General features: G+C 42.6%; 1 protein-coding gene across 3 annotated transcripts in view; it reads left to right on the top strand.

Annotated features, from left to right (window-relative positions):
• STK32C (serine/threonine kinase 32C) overlaps window positions 1–17,719 on the top strand; it is a 185,033-nt gene that overhangs the window by 153,414 nt on the left and 13,900 nt on the right. For all 3 annotated transcript variants that reach the window (XM_072629112.1, XM_072629115.1, XM_072629114.1), the window contains 5 exons: window positions 8,079–8,230; window positions 11,252–11,425; window positions 14,383–14,420; window positions 15,612–15,701; window positions 16,160–16,263. In XM_072629112.1, the coding sequence (XP_072485213.1) occupies window positions 8,079–8,230; window positions 11,252–11,425; window positions 14,383–14,420; window positions 15,612–15,701; window positions 16,160–16,263 (558 nt within the window). The remainder of the gene's footprint in view (window positions 1–8,078; window positions 8,231–11,251; window positions 11,426–14,382; window positions 14,421–15,611; window positions 15,702–16,159; window positions 16,264–17,719) is intronic.

Raw genomic sequence — 17,719 nt, 5'->3', positions numbered from 1 at the left:
AATCTGCAAGCTCATCATTTCTTATAGCACAGTTGTATTCCACATATAGTATTCACATACTACAACTTGTTCAGCCATTCCCCAACTAATGAACATTTCCTCAATTTCCAATTCTTTTCCTCCACAAAAAGGGCTACTATAAATATTTTTGTACATGTAAATCCTTTTCCTTTTTATTATCTCTTTAGGATGCAGATCTAGTAGTGATATTGCTGGATCAAAGAGTATACACAGTTTTATAGCTCTTTGGGTATAGTTCCAAATTGCTCTCCTGAATGGTTAGATCAGTTCACAACTCCACCAACAATGCATTAATGTCCCAATTTCCCCACATCTTCTCCAACATTTATCATTTTCCTTTTCTGTCATATTAGCCAATCTGATACATATGAGGTGATACCTCAAAGTTGTTTTAATTTGCATTTCTCTAATCAATAGTGATTTAGAGAATTTTTTCCTGTGATTATAGATAGCTTTAATTTCTTCCTTTGAAAACTGCATGTTTATGTCTTTTGACCATTTATCAATTGACCCTTGCTTTTTTTTTTTTTTTTTACTTCTGCTGAAGTAGAATATATTCAGTTTGTTTCTTGTAAACAAAAAGAATTGTAGGTTTCTGGTTTTTTATCCACTCTGTTTCTGTTTTATGGGACAGTTCATCCCATTCACATCAGTTGTGGTTACTAACTGTGTATTTCCCTCATCTTCCTTTTCACTCTGTCCCTACTCACCAGTATTTTACTTCTGATCACCACCTCCCTTAATCTACCTCCCTTTTTCTTGTTCTTCTCTCCTCCTACTTCCCTATAGAGTAAGACAGATTTCGATACCCACCTGAGTGTGTATGTTATTTTTTCTTTGAGCTAAATATGATGAGAGCAAGGTTTAAACAATGTTCATCTCCCCTTCTCTTCTTTCCCTCCATTGTAATAGGTTTTTATTGCCTCTATTTGTGATGTAATTTACCCCATTCTGCCTTTCCCTCTCCTCTTCTTCCCCCGTGCAATCCTCTTTTTCATCCCTTAATTTTTTTATGCCATCCCATCAAAGTCAACTTATATATGCACCCATTATGTATACTCCTTCTAACTCTACTAGAAATACCATTCTGAAGAGTTACAAGTTTCCTCTTACCACATGAGGAAACCTTATTTTAACCTTATTGAATAACATATTTTTTTCTTTACTGTTTACCTTTTTATGCTTTTCTTGAGTCTTATATTTGAAAAATTGAATTTTCTGTTCAGCTCTGGTCTTCTCATCAGTAATGTTTGAAAGTCTCCCATTTCATTGAATGTCCATTTTCCCCTAGAAAGATTATGTTCAGTTTTGCTGGGTAGTTGTAATCCAAGCTCCTTTGCCTTCTGGAATATTATATTCCAAGCCTTCTGATCCTTTAATGTAGAAGTTGCTAAATCTTATGTAATATTGACTGTGACTCCTCAATGTTTGAGCTTTTTCTTTCTGGCTTCTTGCAGTATTTTTTCCTTGAACTGAGAGTTCTGGTATTTGACTATAATATTCTTAGGAGTTTTCATTTTAGGATCTCTCTCAGGGGATGATCAGTGGATTCTTTCAATGACTAATTCTCCCTCTGGTTCTAGGGTATCAGGGCAGTTTTCTTGATAATTTCTTGAAATATGCTGTCCAAACTGTTTTTTTTATCATGGCTTTCAGGTAGTCTAACAATTATTAAATTATCTCTCCTGGATCTATTTTCCAGGTCAGTTGTTTTTCCAAAGAGATATTTTACATTTTCTTCTTTTTTGTTTTGTTTGGTTGATTCTCATTAGCTTCCACTTGCTTGATTCTAATTTTTAAGGAATTATTTTCTTCAGTTAGTTTTTGTACCTCCTTTTTAAGGAATTGCTTTCTTCAGTGAATTTATGTACATCTTTTTCTATTTTTTGTATTTTCTTTACTAAGCTATTGACTCTTCTCTCATAATTCTCCTGCATGATTCTCATTTCTTTTCACAATTTTTCTTTTTCGTCTTTCATTTGATTTCTAAAATCATTTTTGAGCTCTTTCAGAATGAGCTTTTGGGCCTCAGACCAATTCATATTTTTTCTTTGAGGCTTTGTATGTAGGTGTTTTGGCATTGTTGTCTTCTGAGTTTGTGTTTTGAATTCCCTGTTGCCATAGTAGCTTTTGGTGGTCAGGACTTTTTATTTTTTCACTTATTTTCCAGCCTGTTTCATAACTTTTAAAGTTGAGCTCTGCTCCTGGAGCACAGGGCTCACTGTCCCATATTTATTGCACTGAGGTCAGGAGCTTAGTCACTGACTTGCTGCATGCGTGGGACTCTGAGGTTGGCAGCTCACCTGTTGTGCTGGAGTTACCAGGCTTAGTCACTCCTGTACTGGGCTGTGCTCGCCTTTTACACGAGTGAGACAGACCTTTCTTACAGTCTTTAGGTTATATTGGGCTGGAAAATTATTTCACCCCATACTTTTTGTGGATTCTGTCACTTCAGAATTCATTTTGGGGCTTGATCTAAAATTGTTTCAAGGGAAATTGGGAAGAGCTCTGCCATCTTGGCTCTGCCTCCAGTGCTGCTTTTCTCATGGGCCCTGCCCTTTTCCCCAATGTGGAAATTATTTTATTGACTCTTCAGTTCTTAGGGCACTGCATATGTATGTATGTACACACATACACACAGGTAATATACTATATATGTGCATACACAATGCACATTTATATGTGCATCATATATTCATATACAATGAATTATATATTATATATTCATATCATATCTATATATGATTTATTACATATTATTCATATCATTATATATTATATATATTCATATCATATTATATATATTCGTATCATATCTATTCTCATACTTGAGTCTGGGCCGTTTTGAGTATAGCTTATTTGATTTATGACTTTTTTTCCTTTTTAGTATACTTTTATTTGAGGCAGCCAGGTGGTGCAGCGGATAGAGCAGGTAAGCACTTTCTGGAATGAGGAAGTTGAGTTCAAATCCTGTCACAGACATTTACTAGCAGTGTGGCCCTGGGCCAGTCACTTAACCTCTTTCTGCCTCAGTTCTCCGATCTCTAAAATGAGGATTATAATAATACTCACTTCCCAGGGATGTTGTAAAGATAAAAATGAGGTAATATTTGTAAAGTACTTCACCAGCCTTAAGGCGCTCTACGTAAATTCTCATTATTATGATGATTTGTTCACTTGTAAACTCATTATTAACAGAGATCTTGTATTGTATTTGTTATTATTATAAATGCCATTCTTGTCCTCTTTTTGCTATTTTTTTTTTTTACTGTAGTTCAGATAGAAACATTCTGGGACCCATCTCTCTGTAACTGTTATTCTTTTATGGAATATCCTGTGCACTATTTCATAGGAGAATTAAGTCACTGCTTTTCCTAATTGAATGACAGTGCCAGAAGGGGAGCTTCTTCTAGGCTCAATGATTCATCTCAGACACAATGCCGGGAGAAGAGGAGATGATGGGAAGGATGGAGATCTTATCCTAGCCTTTTGCTCAGTTATCTTTTGCTCAGTTATATATATATGTATAATCTTTGTAGCTTAGAGATTATGAGAGGTTGGTATGGTGATAGTCATTACAAATGTTGCATTTTCATGGATCGATGTTATGGTTAGGACAGTTGTGGGCAATGATTTTATTGGTGATAATGATAGTTTGATACAGTTTATTTTTGGATTCTCAAAATTATTTTGAAGCTTCCATTTATAGAATAGGTATCTGTCATCTCAGTTTATGAAAAATAAATTCTGTGTGCATTTTCATAACTACCATATCATATCTTGCTAAGTATTTGCTCTTACTCAGTCATTTCAATTGTGTCCAGTTCTTTGTGCCCTCAGTTGGGGTTTTCTTGGCAAGGACAGTTGGGTAGTTTGCTGTTTTCTTCTGCAGCTTATTTTACAGATAAGGAAACTGAGGAAAACAGGATGAAGGGTCACATAGCTAGTAAGTGTCTGAGGAAATATTTGGCATCACAAAGATGAGTCTTCCTGACTCCAGACCTGATGCTCTATCCACTGCACCACCTTGCTGCCCTTGTTTAGAAGGTGTTTAGAAGGTGCTAAATTCTTGTAACTTGTGATTATACAGTTTCTTTCATTTCCTTTCATAATTTACATAGACAAATTAGTCTGACCTCTTCAAGAATAATCATAATAGTAATTTCTGGGGCAATGATATGTTTCCCCATCTGTGAAATGAGCTGCAGGAGGAAATGGCAAACCCCTCCAGGATCTCTGCTAAGAAAACCTCAAATGGTGTCACAAAGAGTCAGACACGACTAAAATGACTGAACAATAAATCCCTAGTAAGATTTTACCTGGGAGCCAGGGGCATGCACAAGAAATGTGTCATTTTTCATAAACTAAGATGACAAATCCCTATCCTACCTCACTGCTTCTGTAAACAAATACACATAACTCAGTCATTTTTGGATACACTTTTCTCACAATACTTTTTTTTCCGGTTAATTTGGATATTGCCCATAGAGAACCTTTGGATTCCACTCTTGGACCTTAGTTATTTCATGGGCTTCCTCTGGGGGCAAGCCACTTTTAGTCACACTTGAAAAATAAAGTCTCTAATCAGGGTTTTATTATTGCCTCATGAAGAAATACATGTTTCAATAGTATTTCTGTATATCTTTAACCTACTTATCATGTGCACTGAGAACATTTATTGATCCTTTTCCTTCTTTTTGATGAGAAAATGTTTGTCTGTGGAAAGCTGCCTTTTGGCAACAGGACCTGCATTTCATTACTATTTTAGTTTTTATTTTGTTGTTGTTTGTACTTTGTTCTCGAACCACAACAGTTTTTATTCAAATAGTTCCAAAGTCCATTTTTATCCACATTTACAGTTCCAGAGGTATACATTAGGAGTGGTATTGCACCAAGTATTAACTGCTCTAAATGTGTTCTTCCATTGATCTTTGACTTCAGGATGGCAGCAAATCTCTTAACATGCTTAGCCACAATTTTCTCCTTGACAACTTTTTGCTTGATGTGTTTTGCCCAGAAGAAACCAAGATATTTTTAAGTGTAACAGAATGCTAGAAACAATATCTGCTGGTGGATGGAAATCCTCACCATTACTCTGATCAAGCCCCTGGGAAGGTGTCTAGCCCCTGTGATCACTATAGTCAGAGTGTGAATGGTGGGCTAGCCCCTCCCATTCCTAATAGAGAAAGTATTGGGAAGCCATAGAAAAAGAGGAGAGAAGCTTTGGGAGGGCACAGACCAACACGAAACCAATGAGCATGTGGGATTTGGACAAAGACAGAGGTGTTGAGTGGCTGCCATGAAAAGTAACGGAGTGACCACCTCCACCAAAAACAGCTAGACCAGAGCCATAGAAAGGACCATGAACAGACATTAGAGTTGGTGCAGCCCTACTCCCCTTGTCCCTCCTTGGGAATGGGCTGCCTGCTCCCCCAGTCTGAAGAAGGCACTTTCTACCTGTTTCCCTTTGGATTCTAAAATCATTTCCCCTTAAGATACAGGTGGTTCACCTTTGTCTTACTAATCTATAGGTTCCATTATATGGATGCAAAAGAGAAAAGAAAATATAGCACAGATACCTGGGAGATATGAAGACACAGATAGACCGCACACACACGCACACACACACACACACGATTCAGCTCTCTTTAATTTAGGAGACATGATAATGGATGTGATGTTTGTCAGAACATAAGGGGCTTTAATTGTCTCTCTACAAAATGTCACATTTTACATCAATTGTTCTTGATGTTGTGCTCAAGCCAGGTTTCCAACTGAAAATAATCCTGTGGGAACGCCAAGTCCTCTAACAGTTTTACTCCACTTGGGCCTGTTTTGTAAGGACAGTGATGATTATTAACATGACTAAGAAGAGCTCTCCCTCACACAGGGCTAGCCTCAAGCCACTTATAGCATAGAATATGTAAATATTACCATCCCCACCTAAAGTGGAATCTAAGTGGTGCAGTGGATAGACCTCTGGGACTGGAGTCAGGAAGACCTGAGTTCACCTGTGGTCTCAGACACTTAACTGTATGAGCCTGGCATATCACTTAACTTCTCTCTGCCTCAGTTTCTTCATCTGTAAAATGGAGATAGTAACACTTACACATTTGTATCAGTGCCTGGTACATAGTAGGCACTTGAAAATAAACAATTGGTTTACTTCTTTCCTTCTTTTTTTCTTTTCTTCTTTCCCTCCCACTTTTTAGATGTGGAGACTGAGGCTCTCGATGGTTCCCCATTGTCATATAGCTATTAAGTGTTGGAGTCAAGACCTGAGGTCTTTTACCTGCAAACTGATTTCTGTGACAACTGCACCCTTTTCTTTTTTTCTCTTTGATGCTTAGTGGAGGTCCCTCTGAACATAGTCCATACTTATTGTTCAATGAATTCTTGTTTGACTGATTGAGACCTCTAGAATACATCTCGCCAGACCGCAGCAAGAAGTTCCCTGATGGGTCATCATGACATTTCTGCACTTTGCCTTTCACCCCATGAATGATGTGCTTTCCCACCTCTAAGGCGGCCCTCTCACCCCTTGGCTTCAGACAAGCCTGTGTCTGTGACTGGGGCTGTCTGGAGCCAGAGTTTCATATACCCCACAGAGGAAAAGCCTGGCATCTCAGCCCTTTGCCAGCCAATTCCCCTCTGAGCTTCAAAGTTTCCATTCTCCAGCTGCCAGAACATGGAGGGCTCCAAAACTGTCAATCTTGAATCCTGGGAAGTGAAGAGGATAATTCCCTCCTCCCCACCGGAGTCCCGAGTTCCTCAGCAAATGTGAATAAAGAGATGATTTAGTTTTTAATGGATGCAATTACATTTCACAAAACATATTTATTTTAATTACCCTAGGCTTTTGCATTTGATCATTTCCTCCATTCTGATGCCCTATTTCTGAATTTCACTCATGAAATCAAGAAGTCTGGGAAATCCAGACACAGGAAAATAGATATTGAAAGAGGCTGCCCTGAGTGCTGATCTTGGCTAAGGGGCCTCTGCTCTGGAGACCTTACAGGGATCCCTCTTCAGAGCACAGAATGTCAGAGCCAGAAGGGACCTCACTGGGCACTGATGGGGCTGATGGCCAGGGGCCAGCCCACTGCCTGGTAGGAACCACCTCTGCCACCTCCTGGCTTGCATCAAGGGCTCCTTTGGCCCAGGAGACACTTTTTGTGTTGATGTGAAAGTTCTAAAAATGTACTTCGTGGAGGTTTCCAGATAGCCAAGGACTATGCACTTAGGCAGGCTGTATCCGTGTACCCAACTTGTGCTCAAAGCCCCGCCAGTCTGACCTGTCCTCTCAGAAAAGGGCTAGGCAGGTGCTTGATTTATTGCAAGCCCTACAGACGCTGATTGTGGACTTCTGTGTCCCACTATTCCACATGTAGCAAGCTACAGGAGAGAGAGGACCTGGGCTCTGGAGCCAGGGGGTCTGGTTTCAAATTCCACCTCTGAAGATGCTTACTATATCACCTTACCTTCCTGGGACTCGATTTCCATATTTGTTAATTAGTTCCATATTTGGACTAGGTGGCATTGAAAGCCCTTCTAGCTCTAGACCTATTGGACTGCACAGCTAATATGTGCCTGGAAACTTGCATGCACACTGGATTTTTGTAATTTGGAGTCATTTTTTTCCATGAAGGCATAAGATCAGCTCTGAGATGCTTTACTCTGAATTTTGGATTGATTTACTGCTGAACAAGATGCCTGACATTTTAATGTGAAGTCCCTCTTTTTCTTCTCTCTAAGACCATTTGACAAGTTATTACTGATCTCCAGGGAGCACAGGAAGGGAATGACCCTCCTCATCTCTAGGCAAAACTGGGCTTGCCATCTGAGAGTCGGAGGGCATGGCATGGGGGCAAGGCTGGGCTCAGCTGTACGTTTGCTATGTGACTTTGGCTCAACCATGTCCCTCCTCTGGGCCATAATTCCCTCGTCCAACCATCTGAATGGTGGTGGTTGGAGGCTGGGTTCTCTGTTCCCTGAGGTCCCCTCTTCCTGTGGCCGCCTTGTCTGGGCCTCTTTCTTCCATTACCTTTTGCTTCTAGGTATGCATCGTCCAGAAGCGAGACACGGAGAAGATGTATGCCATGAAGTACATGAACAAACAGCAGTGTGTGGAGAGGGATGAGGTCCGTAACGTGTTCCGGGAGCTGGAGATCCTGCAGGACATTGAGCATGTTTTCTTGGTGAATCTCTGGTGAATATCAACTCTTGGTGTTGAGAACACGCCATGAGAACTTGGGAGAAGTGTTTGTAACTGACAGTCAAGAGGATTTTCACTAGAGAGGTGGGAGAAAAAGGACACTTTCCATACTCTGTTAAGTTGACCCTAGGGTTATTGCTAACCAGAATTTTCAATGAATTCATAGAGCTGGAAGAAACCCCAGGGATCACTTAATCACACACATATATGCATGCATACACATACATGCATGTGTGTACACACACACACACACACACACACACACACACACTTCAATTGCCATTTGGCTCCACTCATCATCCCTCATAGTCATAGAGATGACTTCCTGGACTGAAATATCCCTTCCTGGCTACTACTCCACTATGTGTGTAGACTTCTCCATTAGAATGTTCCTTGAGGGCAGGGACTATCTTGTTTTTTGTATTTGAATCCCCTCATTTCTTAGCACAGAGTTTGGCACAAAGTAAGACCTTAATAAATGCCTTCTACTGTATTCATTTGTTCATTGATATAGTCCATTCCCCTTTATATGACACATGAGGAAACTGGGGCACAGAAAAGGACAATGACTTCCTCAAAATCATACAGTATCGAGGGCAGATTTAAGCTTTAAGAATATCATTTTGTCAACTTTGTCAATCAGTTTGGAGGATGCAGTGGAGAGGAGTACAACTGGAAACCCAAGTAGAAGACTCCGGGTATTGTCCATGTGAAAAGTGAGGAGGGTCTGCACTAGGTGGTGGCGATGGGAAGGGGGATGCAGCCCAGGGTGGGGGCATGGGAGGTGGATGTGTGAGATGTTACAGGCATAGAATAGCACTGACTAGATATGTGGCATAGGCAAGGATGAGAACATTGGGGAAGACACCAAGGCTGTTAACCTGAGTGACAAGCATAATGATGTCCCCTCCATCCAGTACACGGGAAAAATAGGAGTAAGAGTGAGATTAGAGGGAAAGATGAGGGTTCTGATGGAAGCATGGTGAGTTCAAGTCTGCAGGAACTCAGTCCTAATGCAGATCAGCAGTGAGACTAGAAATAGTTTATAGGAATCTGGTAATCCCCTGCATAGGGATGATAATGGAGCTCTTGGGAACCAATGAGATCCAAGTGAAATAGCATAGAAAGGAAATAGGGGAGGATCCAGGATGGAGCCTTGTGGGGGCCCAAGCTTAGATCCAGCAAAGGAAACTGAGGGAGAGTGGTCAGACAGGTAGGAAGAGAACTGAGAGTGAGGGAGGTTACAAAATTCCAGAAGAGGAGAGGGTGAACAAGAGTTTCAAATGTCGTTCAACAACCAGCATTTAGTAAGTGATGAAGCACTAAGAGCATTTACTAAGCAGGATGAAGTCTGAGAAAAGGCTGTTGGACTTAACAATAAAAAGATCACTGGTGATTTCTTGACAATTTCAACTTATTGTTGGATACAGGAGCTAGCATACAAGGAGTTGAGCAGTAAGTGGGACTTGAGGAAGTGAGAGAATCAGTGTAGATAGTTTTTGGTAGATGCTTGGCATCTAGCCCATTCTCTACTTTTACCAGCATTATTTGGCTACTTATCCATAAATGTTCAGTCCTAAAATATTCTCTGTTAAGATGAGCAGGGGGGGACATTGGTCTCGATGAGGATTCTCTTTGCCCAATTCCAGGCATGTTTTCAGCAGGAAGGACTGCCCTTATCCTCAAGAAACCCTACTGTGTGCTTACTGTTCCAAAAATATATGGTGTCATTTTTGCTGCACATGACTCATTAAATAAGTTTAGATACCATCTTACTGGGTGATCAGTTTGAGCTCATGGCCCATTATAGCATATGTGTGTTGATTCTGACTAGAAGGCTTGGTATTAGGGAGCTCAGTGTTGGGGTAAGGTACCTGTCATAGTTAGTAGTCAGACTAATGAACTCATCTTCTCACTGTGACTCTGTGTGACTTAGTGGAAAAGTAGGTTATAGAAGGCCAGTCATGGAAGATTCAGCTTCCCTCTTCATGCACCATGTCTGCCCTAAGCAATAACCCTTTGCAATAATCTACTGATTAGTCCCCATTCAGACTCTTATAATGAAAAATTTGATTAATGTCATAGAGTTTACTATGATGTAGGTGGGTCTAAATGGAAGCACCCTTCCCCCAGCCCTGGCTGGAGTACACCCTATAGAAGACTGTGCCTGAGCCCTAGTTACTTTGGGGTGAAGCTCAGTGTAATAAATGCTAGATGTGGTGAGAAAGGTTCAGATCAAGACTTCCTCTGGTGGGATGGGTGGATGAGAACAATTGTCCCAATGACCATGAATGCAGTGGAAGCAGGCTCTGTGGAGCACTTAGAACTTGAAGATGCCAATGTCATCTATTGCTTCTGAAGCCATCACCAGTCATCTTGACTTTGTCCTGCCACTGAACTATGGCAACTCTGGAAGAGAGAGTGAGGCCAGTGACTTCATATAACTCTGCCTCACCTAAATTCAATTTATGCAGGAATCGAATATTTAAAATAGATCATGTGAAAGAGAGATTAGCCTTGTCCTGCTTGCCCCTGGAGGGCAAAACCAGGAGTCATGGGAAAGCACCAAAAGAGGCTGCATTAGGTTTAATGTCCACAAAATTTTCCTAACACTAACAGCCACCTGGTAGTGGCCTGGTTATGAGGAAAGCTGGTGATCTTCCCCTCCATGGAAGTCTGGGTGATGACATCTTAAGGAGCACTCATTTCTCTATGGGTTTATTTGGACTTCTGAGGTAGTTGTGGACTCCCACATTCCATTATTCTCTTATTCTATGACGTGACCATCTAAACAAACATCAGCCAGGCTTGGATTGTCTTAAGAGTGAGGGACCTTTATATTGACACGCTCAATTTCTAGATACTCATGAGCCCCCAGATAGGAGAAGCCTTCTCAAATGTCATTTCTAGGCAGCATTGTTGTGATCCAAGCATATATCATGGAAATGCGAGCCTCTTTCCATGCTAGCAGTGCTGATAGGCCCTGCTAACCTTTTCCTCCCTTTCTTCTCCCAGGTACTCATTTCAGGATGAAGAAGACATGTTTATGGTGGTGGATCTACTCTTAGGGGGGGACTTACGCTATCACCTGCAGCAGAATGTGCAGTTCACAGAGGAGACGGTCAAGCTCTACATCTGTGAGATGGCGCTTGCTCTTGACTACCTACGAAGCCAGCATATCATCCACAGGTAAATGGTCACCAACCAAGCCTGGTTTATCACAGATGGTGTTTGTCTAATGTATCACGGGCTACCTGGCATGGTATATGCCTCAGTACAATCAGAGTCAGGCCTTGGAGTAAAGCATCTACATAATAAATGTGTATGGATTCACTTCAGGTCTATTCAATTCAAGACATAGATTGGCTGTGCAGCCTTATAGAGAAGTGGCCTCAGAGTCAGTCTACAAGCTTTGCCTCCAATACTGCCTACATGACCGTGGGCACCTGTCAATGGACTAATCTACATGAAAGAAAGGCAGTTCCTCACTAGAACTCCTCTACATTGATGCAGTTACAAGTGTGGACCCAGTAAAGGTATTTACTAATCCAGGATCTGTTCTGGGTATTAGGAATATAAAGACTGCAACAAAACAGTGCCTGTCCTCAACAGAGCTTACTTTCTTCTAGGAAGATAAGGCATGTACACAGACTGAAAAAAATGCAGAGTAAATATAAAGAATTTTTTTGGAGGGAGAGAACCTTAAAAACTAGAGGAATTAGAAAGTCCTTATGTCAGAAGGGTCACCTGAGCTAAGCCAAAGTGGTTGAGACAAAGAGGTGAACATTCCAAGAATTGGGGACAGACTGTGCAAAGACAGCTAGGTGGCACCATAGTGCACAGAGTTCAAATCCTGCCTCAGACTCATCCTAGCTATGTGACTCTGGGCAAGTCACTTCACCCTGTATGACTCAGTTTCTTCATCTGTGAAATGAATTGGAGAAGGAAATGGCAAACCCCTCCAGTATCTCTGCCAAGAAAGCCCCAAACGGGGTCACAGAGAATCGTAGGTGACTGAAAGAACTGAACAACAATGTGCAGATTGAGATGGGGAATGGGATGTGTTTGGTGAACAGCAAGTCACATGGTCTGGCCTGAATGTTGAGTGCAGGAAAGGCACGTGAAATGAGTCTGGAGAGGTGAGGGGCAGAAGTGTTGACAAGGGCTTTAGAGGGCAAGCTGAACAATTTGTATTTCTCCCAGAAGGAAGAGGGAGCCAGTGCAGCTTCTTGAGAGGTTAACCACAGGGTCACGTCAGTTCACTTCCACAGCTGAGTGGAGGATAAATCATGGAAGGGCAGCAAGTATCAGGGGGTCTGATGAATATTCAATTGTAATCGTTGAGGCAAGAGCTGATAAAAGCTCCAGCTGGGGTGGAGGCAGTGTAAGGGGGGCAATGAAAATGAAGTAAGTTGTAGAGACAAAACTTATCAGGTGATTGGCTACATAGTGTGAGGGATGGTGAAAAGTCAAGGATAGCTCTGAGGGAAGATTCCAAACCTGGGTGACTGGGAGGATCTTGGTGCCCTCAACAAAAGCACAGATGTCTGGAAAAAAGGAAGGACTGGACAGGTTGCTTTGGAGACTTTAATAAAGATATCAGGATTGGGCCCCCAGAGGTAAATTAATAGCTCACTGTGCACCTGGCTCTGCCACGTACGCATTGGCCAACGAGTGTAGATTTCTATGGAGTTGGGATAGATCTGTCCAAGGTACTTACATCATGTTCCAGGGGGAACATTAGCCATGATGCAGATGAGTTGTCTATCCACAAGCAGATACAGTCAGCCATTCTGAGCTTTGTGGGGATTATCTTTAGCCAATTGCTTTAATCCTGGGCTTGTTTTCTGCCATCACTCACCACTCATCACTGAGCCCATCTGCTGTCTACACACAGAATCCAAACTATTTTTATATTAGCTCAGAGCAAATGTAATTAGGAAGATAAAATGACAGCATTAACGTTGTTCTCTGATGCCTCATCATGGGTTCTTAGAGGCTGTACCAGCAGACATCATGTCATGCCAGGTCCTACCAAGCTCAAGGTGGGCTCTAAGTCTGGGGCCCAGTAAGACAGTGCATGGTGACTCATCCTGAGGAGGCAGAGACCACAGGGTGAGGACTTAGGGAGCCCTCTTGACAAGGACTGAAGGCATTGGGATATGTTGGGGGGGGACATATAAACCAATGTAAGACCAGGGGTCTTTTGAAGCAAAACTCTATCTCCTTTCCTCCAATTTACAAAACATAAAATGTATTCCATAGCTTTAAGAACCACCTGCTTAACTGATATGGATGCTCTGTCACTGGGACAAAACAGTCTCTCTAGCTGAGTAGACAGCTTGTGAGTTGCTGTGGCTACAACTTCCTGATGATTCTAGAAAGCTAATGAGCTATTCATTGGCTCATTCAACTGGGACCTGAATGGTACCTTTGATGTCATCTGCCTTGGTCTCTTCCTCCTTGGAGAAATGAGGTAAATGACTTGTCTAAGGTCACTTGGACCTGGAACAGGCACATGGGACTTTCCTCCTAGTCCTGGAGGTCGAGCCTTCCCAGCTTGGCAGGGCCTGTAAAAGATTAGTTTCACTGGACAAGACTCTGAAAGGCCAGGGCCACCAGCATGCCTTGAGGGGGGTTCCAGTTGTGACCTTAGAGGGAGGCCTTAATACATCCTATATAATACATATAATACATCTTCTATCTGGTGAGGCTGAATGCAACTCAGGGGCTCAGGAAATAGGAGGAATTGGTAAGAGGAGCCAGGTGTGGGTCTTTTCTGGGCTGTAGCATTGCCCAGGGTACAAGGGGCTGAGCTGAGGTGATAGCAGTCACCATGAACCCTCTAGGGTACCTCCCACCACAGCCATCTGTGGAACCGTCACCCCTTGCCCCACTTTGTGCTTGGATAGATTAAGAAACTGCTAGAAGTAGGGGTGGCAGCTGAAGAAACTAGCCCAGGGAAGGTCAAGGGAATCCCAGGAAAGGCTCCTTTGGAGCTTTTGGAGGTCTTGTCTAGTGCAGAAACAAGAAGGGTACCCAAGGGCCCCTGACCACCTGATTGGGACTCAAAGAGCATCAGCAGCAATTGGAATAAGGAAACAGTTCTTCTCCTCTGCCTCATGCATTGTCCTCTCCTTCTGTAGAGATGTGAAGCCAGACAACATTCTCCTGGATGAACAAGGTGAGGAAACAAGTCTGGCCACAGGAGTGGGAGTGGAAGGGATGGGAGGGAAGGGCCCTCTGAGAGCCCACAACAAGGTATCTAGCTCCAGGCAACTGCCATTTCCACAGTAGCTGAGGTTTCCAACACATTTGCCTGAGTGTTTGGGGAAGTAGAATTATACCTTCAGTACTCCGGGAGAGTTTGCCCACAAGAATCTCATGGTGCATCCTCTTTTGTGGGAGGTAGCTAACGCCTCCCTTAGACTGACCTTGAGCAGTGTGCTGCTGTCCTGAGGACAGGACTGTGAGTTAAAAACCTATATTCTGGCATTGGTTTTGCCACTGGCTAGTCATTTGGCTGACCCCAGGCAAGTCATTGGCATTTTCTGGTCCTCAGTTTACTCATCTGTAAAACAAAGAGGCTGGCCCAGATTTGCCTTAAATCTCCATGAGGCAGGAGTTTCATTCACAAACTCCCCTGGATGCCCTCTCCGACCCAAGAAGCATCTTAGGGGAATCTCAGCGTTCGGAATATTGAATGGCACCTCTTGAATGAGGAAACTGTGCGATTGCTGGCTCACTTCATCTCTACGACGCCCGACCCAGTATTCCGCAGAGTTGTCTTTAAGGTACATAATTAGCTACATAATTTCTAGATCACCTACTATGTGCCAGGCACTCTGCTAAGCACTTAGCCCTCAGAGGGAGGGGGCTTTGTTAGCTGCATTCTACAGTTGAGTAAACTGAGGCAGATGGCAGTGACTTGCCCAGGTCACACATCTAGGGAGTTTCTGAGTCTTAGGTGATGGTGTCTGGGGGAAAGGGCTGGGGAGAGGGGCTGGGAGAAGGTCCTGTGGAAGTGGATATTTGATCTGAGCCTCGAGGGAGCTTTCCCTTTTCATTCCATCATTAGGGGTAGGCTCCCTGGGAGGACGAAGAAGGCTAGATACATCGATGTTAAAATAGAACATTGAGTAATTTTATCAAAAAGAATAACATTTCATTTTTCAAAAGCTGCTCCCCGAATTGTGAGGCTCCCCACAACCTCCCGTTGGGCGGTGGAGAAAGGCAGTCTGTGACCACCATGTACAGACTGGATGCTCCCAGAGAAGGACTGAGAACTAGGTTTTCCAGTTATTTGGGGCATCTTTTCTCCTAATATTCTCCCTGATGCTTAGCTTCAACCTCAAACCTTTTTTTTGCCTTGAAGGACATGCTCATTTGAGTGACTTTAACATTGCAACAATTATCCGGGATGGTGAACGAGCAACGGCGTTAGCAGGAACCAAACCATACATGGGTGAGGAAACACCTTAGCTTGGGTTGGGGACAGCTTCCAGGCGGGGCTTTGAAGTGGGCACATTAGAGAAGGGAACTGTGCCCGTTCGGATGGGCAATAGCAGACCGGGGGCAGAGCCATTCAACTGAAAGGAAAATGCTTTGGGAAAAGCTTTGTTGCTGTCCCAAATCTGATGTCGGATTGTTCTTCGGTGGGGGGAGTGGGGAGCAGAATGATAGACGTAGAAACGGAAAAGACCTCAGAGGCATTTAGTCCAACCTTTCCATTTTATAAAGGAGACAGCTGAGGACAAGGGCACTGAAGTGACTTGTCCAGGGTCACACAGCGTTACATGATAAAAGGATGAAAATTAATGACCCTCTACCCAAATATGTAGCAGAATTAAGATAGTAGATTGTTTAGTCAGGAAATGAAAAACAATGGCGATTAAACCATTGCGTTTTCTTTTGCGGGGGAAGCTCCAGAGATCTTCCATTCCTTTGTCAACAGAGGGACTGGCTACTCCTTTGAAGTGGACTGGTGGTCATTGGGCGTGATGGCTTATGAGCTGCTCCGTGGCTGGGTATGGCTTTCACTGTTTGGCATGGTGTCTGATGGCAGCCACTCATCTGAGTCTCATAGAATCATAGAGCATGAGGGAGGGGCCTTGAGGATCATCTAGTCCAACATCCAGCTCCTTGGGGTGCTATGGAACCAGAGACCCACAGAGGGAGTAATGGTTGAGATCAGAAACCCAGTTTTCTTTTTACTGATTTCTTTGTAAATAAAACTTTCATGTTAGTTTGCTTTATAAAAAAAAAAATGAACAAGTATTCATTTTCTCCATCCCCCACCCCTCCCAAACTGGGAAACAAACAAGCACACAGGCTCTTGTAATAAAGATAGTCAAGAAAACCAAGTCCCATGTTGCCCAAGGTGAAAAATGCATGTCTGGATCTATCACCTTTCCATAAAGAGAAGGAGTAGCTTGTCTCATTATCTGTCCAATCCTGGTTTTCTGAATGTAAATCCATTGTTTTCATTTTTTTTAACCCAATAAATCTTTCTTAGCCACTTATTATATTTAAAGCATTTTGCTAGGTTATTAGATGATGAGGACTTCCTCCTAAGTCCATCTGAGTGCTCTCAGGGACCATCCATGCCAGCCACATTCTTTTCACTGCAACTGCAGGCTTTCTTTAGAGCAGTGCTCTGTGGATAGCTCATCACAGTGTTCTGGGACTGCCAGAGAAGTATCAAATCTGGCCCTAAAATGGAGAGTCAGATGGATTTAGGAGGGTCTTCCTAAATTCCCTTGTTCTAGCCATTGCAGACTTTCCTGGACCAGGAGCACCTGGTCTCATCTTTTTGGGGGGCAAGACAGGACCAATCCATGAGCATGTCTCTCTTATTATATTTTGTCCTAGGTTAGGCTTCAAGGCTACTGATTCAGCAGATTGGGGGCTTAGTGAGACCCGACTACTTCTTCTTCAGATTCCCTGACATACTAGGAAGGAAATTGCTTAATTAGGATTCTCTCCCCACCCCCACCCCCCGCCCCAGTAAACCTAGCATGACATCTCCTTAGTTATTTTACCTTAAGCTAACTTAGGCAACCCAACATTCTACCATCTCTCTTCCTTTCACTCTCAGCACTACTCCATCCCTCACTCTTTTAATTATTAGTCTTGCCTTCCTGTCAATTCTAGACTTCTATTCCTTGATTCATGGTCCTTATTTTTTTTCTTTTTTAGTCTCTGAATTCCTCATCAAATTAAAGCTTCTAGGTATCCCTTTTGGGGTTCACTCTTTTAAGTGGTTTCTATGTTTTTGACATATATCTTGACTCCTATCCCTCATTTTATGTTGTGCCTCATTCCCAGATATACCAATTCCTTCAGGTGACAGAGAGTAAAGAGTATTGCCCCATAGTAGGAATTTTCCTGTGTCCCTGATTGTGTAGTTCCTTACTAGTCTCTGCCCTCTCCGTGATCACTTTTTTCCCATATGTATTTCCTCTCTGGTCCATCCCCTCCCAC

Source organism: Notamacropus eugenii, chromosome 1 (genome assembly GCF_028372415.1).
Source record: "Notamacropus eugenii isolate mMacEug1 chromosome 1, mMacEug1.pri_v2, whole genome shotgun sequence".
Classification (NCBI taxonomy): Eukaryota; Metazoa; Chordata; class Mammalia; order Diprotodontia; family Macropodidae; genus Notamacropus; species Notamacropus eugenii.
This window is presented reverse-complemented; position numbering and strand designations above follow the sequence as displayed.